This window comes from Euwallacea fornicatus, chromosome 19 (assembly GCF_040115645.1).
Source record: "Euwallacea fornicatus isolate EFF26 chromosome 19, ASM4011564v1, whole genome shotgun sequence".
In the NCBI taxonomy this organism is placed as follows: domain Eukaryota; kingdom Metazoa; phylum Arthropoda; class Insecta; order Coleoptera; family Curculionidae; genus Euwallacea; species Euwallacea fornicatus.
The window spans coordinates 2,360,560-2,378,966 of NC_089559.1; the positions used below are offsets into that span (position 1 = coordinate 2,360,560).

Here is an 18,407-nt window from a genome sequence, read left to right on the forward strand (position 1 = left end):
ACTTGTATTAAAAGAAAATCGTGTTATAAATTAATACTGAGCAGTTACTGTTCTTTATATTTTAGTGATAAAAAATTGTATTTCTAATAATTATTATAAATGATTTATTTCAACTGAATACGGCGTAATTAATATTTGGTGCAGTGTAAATGATTCATTCTGCAGTTCTGATTTTAATAAAAACATAGAAGCCCATAACAAAGATTATTGACAGTTTTTGAATCATTCAGTTAAGACTTCCGGATGAATAATGTCGTGCACCATTATCGTGTGTAAAATCGAGATGATCAAATCTGCATATCTTATGGGTCATTTCATGGCACCAAATTACAATTTGTTGTAAATACAGGGTGTCCCATTTAAAGCCGTGATTGAAGATTACTTTAAAACAATACACTATTCTCAGTTAAAATTAACTGAAAATATCAGTCATCCTTTTTCGAAGGGCTCAGTAGAAAAACTTTTTTGACTTATACGACACTTACCGTGAATTGTTCCTACTCACAGCATTCTTTACAATAATCCAAGAAATTTTAATAATAATGGCGCGAGGGAAATAAAACAAATTAAGAGTTTCAACACAGTATTTAGTGTTAATTTCGCCAAGATCCTTTATTTTGGAATTCACATTAATTTAATAAATTAACTATAAATTACTTACTGTCAAGTATTTACATCCGAAAATGTTCACGCTTATTCTGTAAGATGACTGAGTACGTTTAATATCACCGGGATGACAGCATCTATCCTTTTAATCTTAGTAACAACAAATATTATTAAACGAATTTAATTCCTACTTGGCATTGTTGGTAGTCGCAGTTATCCAAGATTTTACTCCACATTACTGAAAATTTGATTAAGAAAAAAGTCATTAACTTTTTATAATACTATGGTGCTCAAGACTATCAAAAATTCTGAAGAATGATGATAATCTGTACAAAATATTCCACACTTCGGGATCACCATTGGAACCTTGGAAACTATAAGAGGGTAGAGTTAAATTGTTGGAATCTTTCAATTTGTGAAAATTTTCAATTCGATTGAATACTAAATGACGCAACTTTATCACAATTTAATCATAACTTATGTCGTAGCCCTTGTAGTTTCCTAGATTCCAATCTAATTTCAAACGTGATATTTCTAACAAAATCACTATATCGCGAGATTCTTCCTGAACCTGAAGTATACTACATCATCAAGCATGCAGTTTTAGTCAAAGGTTTACCGAACAAAAACTCCTTGGGATTGTCCGCCACTTTCAGCATTAGTAATCAACAAGAAGCACGAAAATCTTTGTTGTTAACATGCAGTTAGTAACTAACACAGCCATCTTGCTATAACCTTTATCAAAGACAACCGTTAACTAAGACATGCGAAATAGACTTAAAACAGGTTCTAAACGCCCAACTGCTTAGATACGTACACAATGCGCATCGTGTTGGTGAAACCGGAGCCCTGTTTCCAGCCGGTAATTACTACCACTGGATCACTGAACTTAATAAAGCCTTTGGACTTGCCAAAGCTAATACCGCACTGCACACGCGCGTCGACGTCTTGCAGCCAGTCATCCAATCTGTTTTCTGTTAGAAATTTATTTATCTTAGTAATCTATGTCTTTCTTGTTGGTAGTATTATAGTGTACCAATTTTTCACAACTTTACCCTCATAATTTAAGTCATTACAGCTTGCGGTATATAATTTTGAACATACTGCAAATGTAATTCACCCAGTTAGAAAAAAAACTTACGTTCATAGATGACGGGCAATACGGCCCTGTACACGTGGGCCTGTCTCGCAGTCCTATTGCTTCTTGTAACCGCGATAATGGGGCACCTGAAAATCGAATTTTTACTCTAAGAACAGCAAATATGGCTGATAACCGCACTCACCTGGGTCTGTACTTGGAGATGAGATAAGCAGACCTTCCGGAAGTAGTAATGACGATAATGGCGGCGGCCAAGCTTTTGGCCGAAGCCTCTACGGCCGCGATTGCGACGGTTTGGGCCACGTCGATAGGGGGCGTTGCCTTATGAAATATTGGGATTTATATAAGTGAAATGTTTTCAATATATTGGCAGAACCAGGGTTCAAAAAGTGGGAGTCACTGTTTAGCTGTTATCGAAATATGGATTGCTTCAATATTTATAAGACTTTGACAGAGGACTCCAAAACTCCGACGCCAAAGGATACCGATCACGCCCCAAAACATGTGTGAGAGAGAATGGACTGATTGAACCTTACTTGCGTGGACAGGTCGTTGAAGAGACGTCTATGCCAGATAGCGGCCTCAGCCTCCTTACAAATACTGGCCATGGTCGCCACGCATTCCAAAGGATAGTCGCCTTTGGCGGTTTCACCGGACAACATTACACAATCGGCGCCGTCCAAAATGGCGTTGGCAACGTCGGAGGACTCGGCACGAGTTGGACGAGGCTTCTTCACCTAAACCCCAAAGCGATGGAGGGCTTAGGAAACTCATTCGTCTTGGAAACCGGTATCAATATTACCATAGACTCCAACATTTGAGTAGCGCAAATGACGGGTTTGCCTGCCTTGTTGCATCTGGCAATGATCTGCTTCTGCGCCAAGAATACTTTTTCGGTGGGGATTTCGATTCCCAGGTCGCCACGGGCAACCATAATGCCGTCCGATGCTTCGATGATTTCGTCGATATTCTGCATACCTGTTAAACGAACAATTAATGTCTGTTCTAAAAACTATAACCTCCCATAAATTTAATACATCGTGTCCATAAATTTGTGGAGAAAATATACCAGGGACATTACCTTGCTGATTTTCAACTTTAGAAATGATGAGAATGTTCTTTCCTTCTTCTCCCAGGATGTTCCTGATTTCGGTAAGAGCAGCTCCATTACGGATAAACGAAGCGAAAATCATGTCGACGCCCTGTTCGACACCGAATCGCAGATCTGACTTGTCTTTTTCGGAAACGGCTGGCAAGTCGACAGGAACTCCAGGCAAGTTCACTCCTAATTTAGCAAGAAAATTATTAAAATTTCAAAATGAAGACCCATAGACTGACCTTTACGGCTGCCAAGCATTCCGCCGTTTTCAATAGTGCATATCAGGAATGAGCCCTGGATTTGGTCGACGATCAACGAGATGAGACCGTCGTCAACATAGACTCTGTTACCCACTTTCACTACCTTCTGAATATTGTCGTAATCAACGTAAACGGTGTCTTTGTTTCCCTTTTCGGCGTAGGCTTTATCCGTAGTTAGCTTGATGGTTTCCCCCTTTTTCAATTCAACTTCGGCGGAACCGCCCTAATAGATGTAAATGTTGAAGTAATTACACCAGGAAATGATTTAAAATAGATATTTTCAGGTGATGGGTTTATTGAAGTATTCAAAATTGAAAACAGGACAGGTTCTAAAACGCGTACTTACCCCTTCTAACAACCCGGTTCTAATTTCAGGTCCTTTAGTGTCCAGGGCGATCGCCAAGGGATAGGGCATCCCAATTTTCTTGCTGTAGTTGGCGACTGCCTGCCTGACATTCTTGATAGTTTCCGCATGGTATTCGTGAGAACCATGAGAGAAGTTCAAACGAGCCACGTTCATGCCTACTTCCATCATCTGTTCCAAGATTGCAGGATCCTTGGAGGCAGGTCCTGAATGGGTTACAATTCAATTAGATCAGGCCCAACACCAACAATCCATATCCTACCACTCTGTATGTTTCGTTTTTTCAGTTGAAATGCAAAGAAATAACTAGGTGAAAGGAATTTGATAATTTTCTACTTTCATGACTAAATACTATGCATGTGTATGATTAACTATATTATACACGGTGATTTATTAGTTCGAGATCAAATCGTGCCAGATGGAAAGTAAAATAATTTTGGAAGGTAATTAGGGTATACTGCACTTCACTAAAATTATAAATAAATCTAATATTATCTTACCAATAGTGCAGATAATGCCGCTAAGCCGCACATAAGACGCCCTGGAGTTTATGTCCAAAGCGCACAAGTGCTCCAACTGAGTGTTGGTCTCAGCGGCCTGGAGTTGAAAGGGAAGCACGTTGGCACTCATCTGTAGAAGCGAAAATTACCGTACATTTATGGGAATAAAATCAAATTATGAGCATAAAAAAGTCACAAGCAAAAACGATTCTACTTAATTTTCACCCTTCTATAATCACTGGGAGAGAGTAGTAATCGTGCAAAAAAAAAGCAAAAGCTGTAGGAAAAAAACTGAGGCAGTTGAGAGAGTCTACCTTCTAAGTACACAAAAAAATGTATGTAATAGGGATAAAACAGCTACTATGTGGATGGGTCCAAACCTCGGGATGCAGATTGGTGACGCGATCATTGACCGTAGTCCACACCATGGTTCTGGCTGGAAAAAGCCAAAAACGAAAGTGATGTCGCTTTCTAGCACACAGCTGAAAACCTTCGGTTATCCAACCGTCAGTCACCGCAAAACTTGCGATTACCTTGCAGTGCCTACCTAAAATTTTAAAAATCCCCACCATTTAGGTTTTTGCTTCCTGCATCTGGCTTTGTTACGCTTTTTAATGTGTAGTTGGTGGGTTTAAAATTAGAAGAATTTTTTTGGATCTATTAAAGAATGACTCCAGGCGAACTAAGCGACTATCAACACATCGCAAAAACTGCCGGATTTATAAATAAACGTGCCAAGCCGAAATAGATTGGCAACAGCTGATTGAGTTGCGTAATGGAAAGTTTTTATGTAAAAAAAAAACTAGAAAATCTCCTGAAAATTTAAAAACAAATCACAGAAACGAGAAATTAGATAGAGGAGATAAAAGGCAATTATTGAGGTGGAAGGAAACCATTAATCCCCAAACCAATCTAACTTTGTATTAGTTTTTTCTGGATAATTATCACATTGATTTTTTTCCTTACAAATGTTTGTAAACTGAAGCCCCAAAATATTGCTTATTATGCGATAACTCACACTCTACGCCTTCAAATCTAATCACGTTGTAATAAACTGAAGTGCTTTATGAGTCATTGCAAATGCTAATTGTTGAATAATCTTGCCTCCATTTACATATTTTCATCACCCTACTTTAATGTAAAAATAACAACTAATAATACACATATTGCAAATAATCTGTTAATAAAATAGTCTGAAGGGTGTTTTTTCCGCGCTCGTAATTCGGAAATATATTTGCTCGTTAGTATAAATTAAAATAATAACTAGAAAACCTTTAGAGGTTCTGAACAACATATCAGAACGTACCGTAAAATCGAGCATAGTGAGGTATACCATCTGTGTGCAAAACTTCTTGAATTTGAATATGATACTTTTGGAGATATTCCGTTGTTTCTATACTTTCAATAACCCTTTATGGTAAATTTATAATGCATTTCTCTCAAAATTTTCCTCTTCCTGATTAGAACTATTTATATTGGTTTTTTCAAACCTTGAATATCAATAGATACGGTTAAAAATGCTCTCAAACCGTCATAGGGATATGGTTCATCGAATCCAATAGGCAGCAAACAAGCAGTTTTTGCGACTATAAATCTAGTTATTAAATGAGAAGGTTAAGCAGAATTACAAATCATAAATGTTTCTTCAAATCTGAATTTTTCCTTAATACTTTAATATACAGAGATTTTTTTGTTCAATAGAGCGTGATATGAAATTACGGGATCAAACACCTAGGAATTATTGAGTGTAACAATAGAAGATATTTGAGTATAAGAACCTAAACTCGGGAATGTCTCTCTAAGGCGCAATGGCCTTATGATGCTTTAAGACACTTTTGTTCAAAAATGTACTTTATCGAATTTTAGTAACACAACAATAATTGTTTAAAATATTGTCCCTAAACCTACTAACCTGAACTTGAACGCACTTGTTTAAACGGCGTACATGGTTTTTGTGGACTAAGCTAAAAAGTCGATAATCATTATGAATGACTTCAAATGCCCTAGTGATTCGTGTAATCAGGTCTTGTTCTGTTTCCATTGGCTTTTCATAAATCAAACTTTACATGACCTTACAGAAATAAATTTATGTATAGATATTACATTGGGTGACCTAAGGGGCCACGGAACTGAACCGTCTCTACCGATCCAATGTTGTTCGCACTGACGAAGTTCAAAGCCGAACAATTTGAATAATTGTTGTAGTGTTATTTTGTACTAACAAAATAAAATAAAACTCAATAAAATACATTTTTGCACGTAACTGCTTTAAAACGTGATAAGGCCGAAAGGCCTTCGGGAAATATTTCTAGTCACGAGTTCTTGTACTCACTCAAATATTTTCTATTGTCGCACTGAATAATCCCCAGAAGTTAGATTCCTTAGTTCTGAATCATCCCGTATATTCCATTATTTTTGTGCCTCCCTTGCACAAAACTCCCTCAAATTTGATGATAATGTTATAGCAGCGTAAGGGTCGGTTCGATGGTAAGTGAAAGTACATAATACGAAAGAAACGTATTTACTTCGAATAGATTTGCTGGTGCACTATTACCTTAGGTCACACAAACTAACTAACCTCGTCTCCTAGTTTATTATCCGAAAACAGAATTATATAGAAAATTCGATGAGAACATTCCAATCAGCTTGAAATGATAAAACAATTCTGGCGAATTTGATAACGAGTACATGCAAATTATTTTTTTAAGAAATAATTGTAAAGATAAGCAAGTATAGACGTCTATGCAAATAATTAGATCATACCTTAAGTCAGGCTTTCCTTGCGTGCACAATTGCCCAATAACCCGCCTATCTCAATAATATCTGCATTTGCCTTGTCTTTGTAATATTGAGGCGTGGCGGGAATATATCAAAATTATTTATTTATATAGAAGACTTTCATCAAATTACCAAACCCTAAATTCATCAAATATATCTAAAACTTAATTTTATATTGCCAGTTCTTAAAATTATTGTAATGAGATTTTCCACGGACAGATAAAAGTATCACGAGAAGAAGAATGCAAAACATTATGTTAAATTGGATAATGTATATGACAATGAGGAGAGCAAATAATACTTATCTAATGCGTGATAATGAGAGTCACCAGGAAGTATGTAGATGCTTGATGCCGCCGGTTTATACTTGCACCAATTAAATTTGTTTCATCTAAATAAATTTGCTTGAAAAGAAGATCCATTAGATGGATTCGGGTCTTAAAAGGTTGCTCGACACCCTAGCTGTGGAGTGGTTTGATGAGCACGTTTTACATGCTCTCTTGGTCAACACTTGATTTTATGTTTTAAATCAGAAGAATTTTTAAAACAAAACTATGGAAAAATAAGTCGTTTCAATTACATCCCTCTTTCCAAATTATTCAAATAGTTTGCAAACTTTTACCCGGAATCCTCTGTGCTTGATATCCACAATAACGATGACTACGACAATTAACAATTCAGCCTATTATGAATGAATATCTGTACAGGGTGTCCAGTTTTCGACAGTTTTATAGGATATCTCCGTTATTATTGCAGTTTGAGGCTAGGGCTTTCGCAAAAGCATGTCACTTTTTGTTGAGCAAATGATGCTGCAAACCCTCTTTGTTTTTGAAATATAGGGTGATATTAAAAATTGTACATTTTCAAACACCCCTTGTAATTCAGTTATCTTACAAGTTATCGACTAGGTAAAAACAGAATGTTACATTTTTTTATGTAGATTCTACTGAGGTACTCAGTTTTTACTCAGGTGTCCCCATTTTTGAGAAAATTACCAAGTTGAGATTATTTAAATGAGACGCTCTGTATGTTAATTGGTAATTACATTCTACTCACCAAGAACTTTTCAGAAATAGATAATAGTGGACACTTTGTTTCAAATCGAAGGCTAGAATTTACATTCGATTTTATTCTATCAAACACTCTTTGAGTATTTTTATAAATTATCAGTTAATATTCAAAAGTACAAAAAAAAAATGTTAATTATGGGTGCGTTATAAGAAAAAGTTGAGGTCATATTTATTTTTGTTTAATAAACATTTTTGGGAAACTGGATTAGACAAAGTAATCCAATTATATAATGGCCTCTAATATCTGCATGACCAACATAATATTAATATGTAATTATACTTTGAGGGTGTTTCAAGGATTTACCTACTCTGACAGTAAAGCAATATTTTCAGCCCATGACACAGGTATTAGCACAAGCTAAACTTTTCTGTATTTGATTCTGATAAAGGCTACGGATTTGTTGGCAATATGTGTTCTAAAGCCAAGGGCGAAGAAAACTTTTCATATAGTATCGTCTCAAAAGATTCTTCAGTGAGGCATTCAATAAATATAATAAAATGAATTTGGATAAATTCTTTTAAAATTAGTCACTTCGCTTTCTAAGCAATAAACAAATATTTCTGTTTTTCAAGAAAACCTATTTTCATTAATTCTTAAATAACAGAATTTTACCGATCTTGTACCTTTTCTCCTAGTGAAGGTTGAAAAACTGACACCCCTTATAATTATAAGTACACAAAGAATCAACTGAAATTTGACAACTACTGCTCATTGCATATTCTGTTAATACTCTTTTAAGGTATTTATATGAAATTCCTCCATACAGTGAAATCGAATATAACGACGACGAGAGGACAGAGTAAAAGGATCGTTGTTACATTAAAACTTGCCTTTTTTATGATTAAATAAACATGAAAAATGTACAAAAATGCATTTAAAAAATTAAAACTATAACAAATAAATAATAAAACGTAAATAATTTTATATAATTTCTAACTTATTTATATTTATGTATGTATTGTAAAAACAATCCTTATTCAAACATTCTGTAATTTTTGTTTGGTTTTTGTAACGTAAATTAAAATAAATTGATAGATTTCTTCTCTGTGTAACTGATCATTCAGAAATCTCTTGTTGTTGAAATAACCATATAACACAAAACTATTAAACATTTTTACAGCTAGTAGGGCTTCTACAATTGATGGTGACTTAAAATCTTCACAATCTTCATAGTCTTCATCATTTTTATCTTGGTTTCTTGACAGGTAAGCACTTCATTTGCAATTTGCTCATTAGATAAATCATCATTTACTTCTAAGTGAATGTGAACATTTTCAAAATTAGTCCATAATTCATGTGACAATATAAGATTGTCTTTTATCATAGTAGGAGGCACAGCATCTTTTTCAAAATCATCAAAAGCAAATTTTTTTATTTCTTTCATTTAATTCAGTGTCCCAGCCTGTCAAAATTTTTATAAACAGGTCTGACATCATCTAAACTTTTTTTATTAGGCATGTAGGACATAAGTAATGACTTAATATTTTAGAAACAGTGAGAGTTTTTTGATTTTCTAATAACAATCAACTTACATTTTCCCGATCCTGTCATATTGATAGCAACAAAAGAGTAACTGTTTCGTTAGAGGTTTCTTCATCTGTCCATTTCTCTTCTTTAAATTTCAATGTTTTGTTTTGAATCATTTTGAAAAAAAAGACCTGTTTCATGTGTTAAAAATCTAATTTTTATGGTAATTTTTTCGAACTTCTAGTCAAACAGTTTTGAGTCAATTTTCTGTCATTGCAACTAAGACACTAACAGCTTCACTACTAATTTTTCTATACACAATGGTATGTCTTTAAGGGAAGCCTTTAATCCATCTTTTTGAGCATTTATATTCTGACCCTTTGTTCATTATTTTGACAAACTGTTGCACTTTTGCTTACAGTATAACTTTTTAAAACATAACAAAATTACAATAATGCAAACAAGCTGAATAAATATACTGAATATAGTCTCTAATTTATATAGTTTGTGTTCATAATTCAAAAAATTTCCTGGTAATTTTTATTATCTTTACACTAATATATAAAAAAAATTATTTCTATAAACTATTTACTTGCTGAAAACATAAATAAAACTAATCACATATAAATTCAAATTCTATGGCAGAAATCAACAAACCCCTTTGTTGCATTTTTAGTTGCTTAGTGTCCCCTAAATGATTGAAAGAAATTGATTCTTTGTGTACTTACAGTAATTGCAATATAAAATTGACACTTTCAGAATTTAATTAGGAATCTCGCAAATACAGACCCAAACTCCTAATAAAATCGGTGTTTTAGCGACATTATATACAAGTTGAGGAAAACTACAACATACATAGATGTGTCAAATATGTATATTAAAAAGAAATTTTTCGCGATTTATTTATAAAGCCACTAAAAACACTGCTTTTTAAAAAAGGTCAATAATTCTTTGAATGACTTTTCAAAGAATGCTGGCAGTGTACAATTCATACATTAATTACTATCTCCCATAGCCTCATTGTACCCAGCTGGCAAACCACTAAAAATATGTTTTTTTGGGCATTAAATACGACTTTTTTTACAATGGGATAAATGCAAATGCAAACAAACGTTCAAATTTCCATTTGCTATATACAATTTGTAGTTATAATTAACGTCATTATTCGCGACTTTCACCGTATATATCTTCAATCATTTCAACTTTCCAGAAAAAAAAAATGAGACCTCAATATCTTATTCAAACTTGTAAATTAAACAAGAACTAACTAGCAAACTAAATATCTTCAATGATACTCAATATTTGAATTTAAATTCTAAAATACCCTTTTAATTTCCGATGTTAATGGAGTATGTGTACAGAATCAGGCGATCAATAAAGAGGGAACTGGACATAGAATTAATAGTGTCTTTTACCTTGACTGACGCTGATCAACACTGAACTAACGAGGATAACGTAAAGAATAATCCCAGTATGCAAATTAGCAAATATCTGGATTTATTGGAGTTTGAAACTGACCGGTTTTCAGCAGGGAGTGTGACAAACCGGAGTTACCTGCGAAGGTTAAATGAAGGTCACGGGTCAGGACAGAATGTCATGTACTTGCAATCTACTGACAAGATCAAATTTGGTCCAATTTGGTTCTGTCTCTATTTACATAAAAGTGTTAAAAGAAGACAAGTTGTACGTCTATGAAAAATTTATCATTTTAAAGGAGTTGAATTTTTTAAGGTGCTCAAATTGCTCTAATCCAAATATATGAGAGTAAACAGATTTCTTAGGTAGACTAAGTAAACTATGTACAAAAATTTCATAGATTCTTTTTACTTTCAAATTTTTGAATAATCTGAACAAAATGTATTATTATTATTTCAGGGCACTTACCTGTTGACTTTGAACTGCATGACTTCTTTCTACTGCTTTCATTTTACTTTTTTTTTATCACAGCACAATAATTCAGAACCGTAAAATTTCAACACAAGAAAAAACAGATAAATTTTAAATAAGATCAGCTCAAATTTAATATAAATGAACTGTAAAACATTAATTCTGAAATTTATATAGAAATAAATATAAAGCTTTACTGGTTTTACCCTTAATTTAACTTTCAGGAGACAAGCGACTAATAGCAAAGAGCAATGTTGAAGAACTATATGCGATAAGAAAATGATAACGTTCCATTTGAGATTAAATTTATTAGTAAGTATGCATTACCCAATTACCCAATCACATATCGCATTGAAAACAACACAAAAAATAACATTATGACAAATTTAATCCCATTTCGAACTCTCTATGGCATAGAAGTCGGAGCCGTATACTCAATTTTTGATAAAGTAAAGGTTTTTTCGGTTTTTGATATAAATCCGTTTTGGGAGGAAATTTGCTATTCCTTATTATCATCTTATAAAAACCTACCAAAACACTACCACTCTGTATGGAGCCTTTAGTTATTCAACAATGAGCTTTGATGTCTTCGCCCTACGTAAACCCTTCACACACCGCTGTTAATTTTAATTTAATGGTTGAAACGAAAGAGTGAAAAGTGCATTACCGATGTTGCCAAATAACATTTCTAAGTATCCGCACTTCTCTAGTACGTGCTTAGAGAAATGGGGAAAATTGTCAAAATTCTTAATATTTAATTTAAAAAAATTAAAACTTGTAACATTTTCGTATTTCACACTAATTTTCCGAGGTGTATGCGATTTGCCATTCTTTATGAGATTTTATGGTAAGTCGTTTTCCTTTTCTTTTAACGAACACACTCTGGCAATATTGTACGGCGAATTTACCTTTTTAGGTTATGTTCTCTGATCCGATTTCGTTTGACAAAAAAGTCAAACATCTCGCTAGGAGATTTGCCAGTGTTTATCATTCCATTTCAACCTAATTTTCCATGTAATACCAGACAGCTTAAGTAGTAGTCCCTCTCAAAATTTGCCCTATAGAGGGGCAGATCTATTACATAAACTGGTCTAGTTACTTCACTAGTACCGATAGTATCTCCAACCAATTATCTCCTGTGCAGGCGTTCCAGGATGAAATTTTATGAAAATTGCGCTATTTTTAATTACAGCTGGGAACAAGTGGTTCAGGGGTTTTGGAAAAGGTACCCCAATCCAAACAGGTAAGAAGTTAAAATGTTCTTGTATTGAGTTTGCTATTCTTGACTAAATGTGAACTTGAAGGCTCATAAAGCTCAGCTTAAGGCATTAGATTTCTGCTAGGCCTTTTTTATCAGAGTCAACTTCAGTAACTTAAAATAAAAACAAATTCTAATGTAAAACCTGAGCTTTTACTTCAAATTAACATGACAAAAGCTTATTCTGTTAAAACATTCCATGTCTTCCAATACAATGCCTTTTGAAATTTAAGATCTTCGCTCGGAAGCTTACCTTTGTCATTTTATCTTTATTTTTGTCCTTATTTTATCAAAGTTTATCAGGAGGAATAGGTATTTAGTGCTTATTTCTGATCAAAACAAGTCTTTTATTATCTGACCTTGAATTTAAAATAGCAGGTGTAACAAATATTTACATGGTTGATGCATATCATAATGACGAGTTTCACTTTTAAGGGTGGGGCCCTAAATCAAAAGCTGTAATAGGAGCCCAAAAGTTTTAGTTACCTCACTAGTTAACATATTATAAATTAATTGCTTAAGTTCTATGAAAATTTAATTTATTCTTGAACTAAACTTATCAACATACCAATCATTTGGCCCCAGGAAAAAAGACGTTAGCATAAACCACAATATAGTTTTCATAGAAATAGTCAAAACATCTTTAGGAGTTACACAGATTCTTGTCTTCTACTGAAATAAATTTGGTGTTGAAACTATCAACATATTGATAACTTGACCTCCAAACTAACATGTAATCTTTGCTACAGTAAACATGTCATCAGTGAGGATACCATCCTTAGAGAGGTGAGGTCCGGCAAACTAGTCACAAAAAGGCTTTTGAATAAAACCAATAACATTCCAAATTGGGCCAAGCGTTTCATTAATACGAGCTATGTTTACATTGTTGAGGAGAGTATTGTGGATGCCAAGAACAAAATTCTAGTCACATATACACGCAACATTGGGTTTTCTAAAGTGATGGTAAGTCAGCAAAGTGAAAATCTATGATATATTTTGCTTGTTGGTACCATATTAACGATTTTTGAAACACAATCTGTACATTTACTTAATGTTTAACACATTTTGCCACAATTACATATATACCATATTTACTCAGTAATTACGCTCATCTCGTTCTTGTGTGAACTAAACAGTTAAAATTTAAAAAAAAAGGTATTTAAAATCTGTAATAAAGCAGTACTTTAATATCTATGCAGTAAAAGTAACATTTAACTATTTGTTTGCGTCATTAAAATGTCAGTTTGTCATTTAGTCATGTTTAATGGAATTATTTTAGAGTGTTACTGAGAAAGTCATTTATAAACAAAGCGAGGAAAATCCCACCAAAACGGTGGCGACACGATATGCTTGGATAGATTCGCAGGTTAGAGGCTTCAGCCGAGCCATTTGCGCCTTTGGATACGAAAGATTCAAGAAAAACGCCCATAAAATGGTGGGCGGCTTCAATTACGTGCTTCAAAACATGTTTCCTCACCAACACGTCATTCCCAGTGGGCACGTCGCGGTGACTGCCGCCCATAAGCTGAAAGACGCGGCAAAGAATGCTTCGGAATTGGCGAAAAGCAAAGCGGCTCCAATTTATGCATCTCTTCATCCCAACCAGTCTTAATAAACAAAATCAATTTGTATTTTTGACTTGATATTTGCCGAATTATGCCGACCTTAAAGACAAGTTTTTTTATCAACGTTCATCCAATTTATCAAACATTTTGGTTCCCTATGGAAAGCAAATGAATTGCCAAGTGCGCTCGCTTTTACTCCATTATTTGTACAGGGGGGAACATTTGTTTTCCATGACGGACTGCAATTCTCAATAAGTGGGAATAAGATATAAAAAATAGAATTTCCATGTTATTGTGCCGTATTAATCTTAAGCGACATTTCTTTGACACCTTTTCAAGGCCGGTTTTGACTGAGCAATTCATTCCATCAGATGCGCTAAGTGACTTGGCAGCGTTTGTATGTTTTATGATTTCAATTCATTGAAAATACATCAAATCGATCCTTTCAGTCGTTTGATTTGCGAGCTTTAATAGACTAGTAATTAGTATAATTGTTACTATGATTTTTATTGGCGATCAAATATGCCATTTCGTCAGTGAACGCTTAAAGTTGTTCTTATTTTTAAGTGTTTTTTGCACTACTTTCATAGTCTTTTTATACTTCCAGTTCCTTAGCTAATGTATGTGGCAGGTACCTATGTATATACATCTATATAATACTTCCATATTATTAATAGAACTACTTTTTATGTAGTAAATATTGTGTTTTATTTGTCCGCCAGAATGAGGCGCAAGTATCTATAGCGTTGAATTAATTGAAAGGAACCAGATTAGCAAACATAACCAATTATCGAGTACTCACGCACATTACAAGAATTCGGTGTGTTTTAGACCACCAGTTCATTAACATTTTTGTATTGTTGTACAGAGTACTATCGCCACCTGAAATATCTTTATAATGATATGTTACACCCTGTATAATCGGTACAATTTCGTAAAAAACCAGGGGTCCTGTTATGTTTACTGTTAAAGCAATATTTCCTACAATTTCAAATGGAGAAAGCGATTTCGCTTCGATAGTCGAAACAATACTACCATAAAGACATATAATAAAGGAATTTAATGAACTAAGATAATACTAGGAGATCCATGTAATTTAATGGAGTTTCATAGGTGTAGAGGCTGCGATGTGTGAAGCATTATGCAAAAAAGCACCAATTTCTAATAAAGAATGAAAAATAGAAACTTAAGAGTCGTTTCTTGCCCATGCCCCTTATAACAATTATTATTTAAGAAACACATTTGCTATAGCAGTACGGTCCATCGTTTTTTCGATATTGTAAACTGTTGTTTGTATTGCAGCCAAACGGAGAAAAATCAATACGTATACTCATAACTCAGTGCCTTCATAACGAATAAGAACCTTCTGTAAAGAGCTGAAAAGTAAAACCTTCCGTTTTAAAATGGCTTTAGCTTGGGAAGACAAGGAAGTTAGCTTCGATGTGCCATATTCGTGAGTTTGAATCAAATGAGTAAATTAACAGTAATGACTATAAAACTGAATTTTTTAATAGAGAAATGCGATTGAAATTGGGTGAAAAGGTCATAGATAAATTAGATAACATAGAAGACACTAAGGGCAATGCAGGCGATCGAGGTAGAGTTATCGTCACTAACTTGCGGATTTTGTGGCATTGCATTAATAGTCCCCGAGTCAACCTTTGTAAGCCTTCATTGCATCGTGTGAATAAGTATTCATTCTTCGTTTTTGTAGCTATTGGATTTAACTGCATTATATCCATTAACACAAAAATTGTCAACTCGGTAAGTTATGCATATACATCAGTATGCCTTAGTCTCAAGCTCACTAACAAATATTTACAGTACTGAATATATACTAAATTATCACCACCTTTATCCAGAAATTTCATTTAAGATGTAGCAATTCTACAGATATGTTCCATTTGGTTTGTTGGATTTAAATGGAAATTGTTATATATCCGGCCCTGTTCACACGTAACATTTTCCAAATTACTCGTATTTCTTTAGAGAATTAGCGGTACTACACAAGCTTTACATTTATTGACGATATCCGATGGAACCAGATACGAGTTCGTTTTTACAAACTTGCACCAGGGAAATGTACGACTGTTTACTTCAGTTGTGGGAGTTCACAAGTGAGAATATTGTTAAGAAGCTTGCCTGAACATTTAGCAATGCAATACACCGAACGCCGAAAAAAACGCTATTTTGGGTGGTGCTATATACATGTTTAGATACAGGTGTGCGGATTTGTTGCTCCGTTCACATTAATGTTCTATTTGACGTTCGGTTCGGTGTATTATTCATTAAGTTTGCAAATGTTCAGATCTATACGAAACAATGTGCGGCTGCTATGTAAAGCTCAAATATAGAAAGCGTCGTGAAGTCGGGTTTTAGGGCATACATAACGTCGAAGTTTTACCGAGAACTGAAACTGCGTGCCGGCGTTGTCCACAATAAGAAGCTGAAAATCCTGCCCCAAGAACAGGTGGTGTCTAATGTGCATGGAGTGTGGAATTTGTCAAGCACACAAGGCAGTTTGGGCACTTTTATCGTTACCAATGTTAGATTTGTTTGGTTCGCGGACATTAACGAAGGATTCAACATTTCCTTGCCTTATCTGCAACTAGAAAGCGTAAATTTGTTACACAACAGATAAACTGCTCACAAAAACGGTCGCAAGATCCGAAGGGACGCCCATCTATGTGTCGGTCCGACTACAAATTTTGTGAGCTGTTTATTAGAGCAACTGAATAAGAATCGATATTGCAGGTTCTTATAAAAGACTTAAAATTCGGCAGAACCTTGGTGATAAAGAGTACCAAAAGAAGCGGCAGCTTTATTCTCGGTTTCAAAGTAGATCCAGAAGAGAAACTGACCACTCTTTATAAGGAGCTCACATCACTACATATAGTATTTCTCAATAATCCTATATACGGAGTGGAGTATAAATGGAGTAGTAATGAAGCCGATGTGGAGCAAAGCAGAGATATTCTAGGGGATTTGGAGGTTGTCCGCTTCATACAGTGTCCATGATTTTATGATCAGCAGTTATTGTATAGGCAAATCACTTTAAAATATGCTTTTCTGCTCATTCCTGCGGCTCTGATCGTAAAAGTTGGGACACCTGGGGTACCATAGAAGTTTCTTAGACGTAGGTTTTACGTTGTAGACGATAGAGGATCCCAAAAATGAGATTGGAAATACCCTGACGGCTTACTTGGCCGATGAAGGACATAAAAAGGACAGATTACCGGTTTATTGCAAGGAACTAGGGCTTGCTGTGGAAGCTATTAAAGAAGGGTATACTTTAAAGAAATTGTGGGAAGTTATACCGTCTAATTAACGAAGTACTTTTAATAATGTTTTAAACAGAAAATATACGAGTTTTAGAAGTATTCAACTGCCAGCTTTTCGTAAACGTTAAACCTACCTCCTTTCTCGCGCTCCTGCTGGGAGTAGTGCTATCAACTCAAAATAAGTATAGAAATTGTATAAACATATGTAGGTGTTGCACTTTGTTTACATTTTATAAATCAAAGTTCTGAAACAAAGCGAAATTTTTATAAGAAATGTATTTTCGGTATTTGAATAGACAAAGTTTTAAAAAGACAATAAAACGAAAAATTTTTGATAGCAGCCCTTACAGAATGGAATAATTTATTGTGCATAGTAGGACATCAGTATATATTTTTACTGAAATATGAAAAAAAAAACACGAGAGAGGATGAAGATTCGTTGTAAAATTTTGTATTATTCAACAAATATCTGTTTAAATGCAACATGCTACTAAAAGGTTCACAGAATTCTAATGGTTGGCCGAAATCATCCTCATTTAATTCCTATACCAATTTCATAACGTAAGGATGAAATTTTACTTCTTTTAAAACTCTATGTACTTTTTGAAACGCGGGATTCTTCAGTATACAATCATACAGACACTTTTTGTCCTTTTGAACATGCCCTAAAACCGCAATTTCAGTTCATCACCTCTCATTGGGCGGTCAACTTCGTGTTTTTTCATTTGGAGCGGAACCCGTTTGGTTGAATTTTATTAGCACCTTCGATACATAAGGGTGGTATACCATTTTGTCAGGATGTTCTAAGTAGAAGACAAGAGCTGCCGCTCTTGCAGAAATATTGTTTTTGTAATACAAACGCACAATCTTGATTCCCTCTTGTAATATATCAATCATTTTAATCAAATTAAAAATTGAATGAATTGCACAGTACCGTCTTACCACGAAGTGCTAAAACCACTATTTGTAAGTGCCAAGGAAAATATTAATAACATGTTCCTCCAAAAAATTAGGATTTATCGATTTTGAAAGAATTTTTTAAATGGAATGTTAAAAATATCCTTATTATTGGTATATTTGGGACATCTAGACATTTTTAAGTCAAACTGTACACATTCAGCATTCATCATAATAATATTCATGGTTAAAATCAAGTTGTTTGGTTTTTGTTT

At 34.3% G+C, this 18,407-nt stretch overlaps 3 protein-coding genes across 8 annotated transcripts; 2 read left to right on the plus strand and 1 right to left on the minus strand.

The window, feature by feature from the left end:
- Window positions 1-586: 586 nt before the first annotated feature.
- Window positions 587-11,684, minus strand: LOC136345375 (pyruvate kinase-like). Of its 6 annotated transcripts, XM_066293620.1 has the most exons (12): window positions 10,660-10,811; window positions 4,309-4,475; window positions 3,929-4,058; window positions 3,411-3,634; window positions 3,044-3,287; window positions 2,787-2,990; window positions 2,508-2,683; window positions 2,242-2,442; window positions 1,890-2,026; window positions 1,748-1,833; window positions 1,424-1,580; window positions 587-844 (listed from the first exon to the last, which is right to left on the minus strand). In XM_066293620.1, exons 2-12 carry the CDS (start codon window positions 4,354-4,356, stop codon window positions 832-834), a joined length of 1,620 nt encoding a protein of 539 aa, XP_066149717.1. In that variant the 5' UTR covers window positions 4,357-4,475; window positions 10,660-10,811; the 3' UTR covers window positions 587-831. The 6 variants fall into 6 exon arrangements, with proteins under 6 accessions (XP_066149717.1, XP_066149721.1, XP_066149718.1 ...); XM_066293624.1 differs by lacking the exons at window positions 4,309-4,475; window positions 10,660-10,811 and adding an exon at window positions 11,663-11,684; XM_066293621.1 differs by lacking the exons at window positions 4,309-4,475; window positions 10,660-10,811 and adding an exon at window positions 11,129-11,265.
- An 11-nt stretch (window positions 11,685-11,695) lies between these two features.
- On the plus strand, window positions 11,696-14,652 carry prel (preli-like). Its single transcript, XM_066293632.1, has 4 exons — window positions 11,696-11,978; window positions 12,048-12,374; window positions 13,139-13,352; window positions 13,669-14,652. Exons 2-4 carry the CDS (start codon window positions 12,286-12,288, stop codon window positions 13,999-14,001), a joined length of 636 nt encoding a protein of 211 aa, XP_066149729.1. The 5' UTR covers window positions 11,696-11,978; window positions 12,048-12,285; the 3' UTR covers window positions 14,002-14,652.
- A 628-nt stretch (window positions 14,653-15,280) lies between these two features.
- On the plus strand, window positions 15,281-17,342 carry BBS5 (Bardet-Biedl syndrome 5 protein). Its single transcript, XM_066293628.1, has 7 exons — window positions 15,281-15,407; window positions 15,469-15,617; window positions 15,669-15,718; window positions 15,944-16,071; window positions 16,334-16,571; window positions 16,709-16,945; window positions 17,109-17,342. Exons 1-7 carry the CDS (start codon window positions 15,358-15,360, stop codon window positions 17,280-17,282), a joined length of 1,026 nt encoding a protein of 341 aa, XP_066149725.1. The 5' UTR covers window positions 15,281-15,357; the 3' UTR covers window positions 17,283-17,342.
- The last annotated feature ends 1,065 nt before the right edge of the window (window positions 17,343-18,407 follow it).

Bases quoted from the DNA above. Each gene is read 5' to 3' on its own strand.
- LOC136345375 (XM_066293620.1), bottom strand. From the start codon at position 4,356: ATGGTGTGGACTACGGTCAATGATCGCGTCACCAATCTGCATCCCGAG. The intron at 3,635-3,928 runs GTAAGATAATAT...TAACCCATTCAG, and splicing joins CGGCATTATCTGCACTATTG to GACCTGCCTCCAAGGATCCT. The intron at 2,684-2,786 runs GTAATGTCCCTG...TTCGTTTAACAG, and splicing joins TAAAGTTGAAAATCAGCAAG to GTATGCAGAATATCGACGAA.
- BBS5 (XM_066293628.1), top strand. From the start codon at position 15,358: ATGGCTTTAGCTTGGGAAGACAAGGAAGTTAGCTTCGATGTGCCATAT. The intron at 15,408-15,468 runs GTGAGTTTGAAT...ATTTTTTAATAG, and splicing joins AGCTTCGATGTGCCATATTC to AGAAATGCGATTGAAATTGG. The intron at 16,072-16,333 runs GTGAGAATATTG...GTCGGGTTTTAG, and splicing joins TCAGTTGTGGGAGTTCACAA to GGCATACATAACGTCGAAGT.
- prel (XM_066293632.1), top strand. From the start codon at position 12,286: ATGAAATTTTATGAAAATTGCGCTATTTTTAATTACAGCTGGGAACAA. The intron at 12,375-13,138 runs GTAAGAAGTTAA...TCTTTGCTACAG, and splicing joins AGGTACCCCAATCCAAACAG to TAAACATGTCATCAGTGAGG. The intron at 13,353-13,668 runs GTAAGTCAGCAA...GAATTATTTTAG, and splicing joins TTGGGTTTTCTAAAGTGATG to AGTGTTACTGAGAAAGTCAT.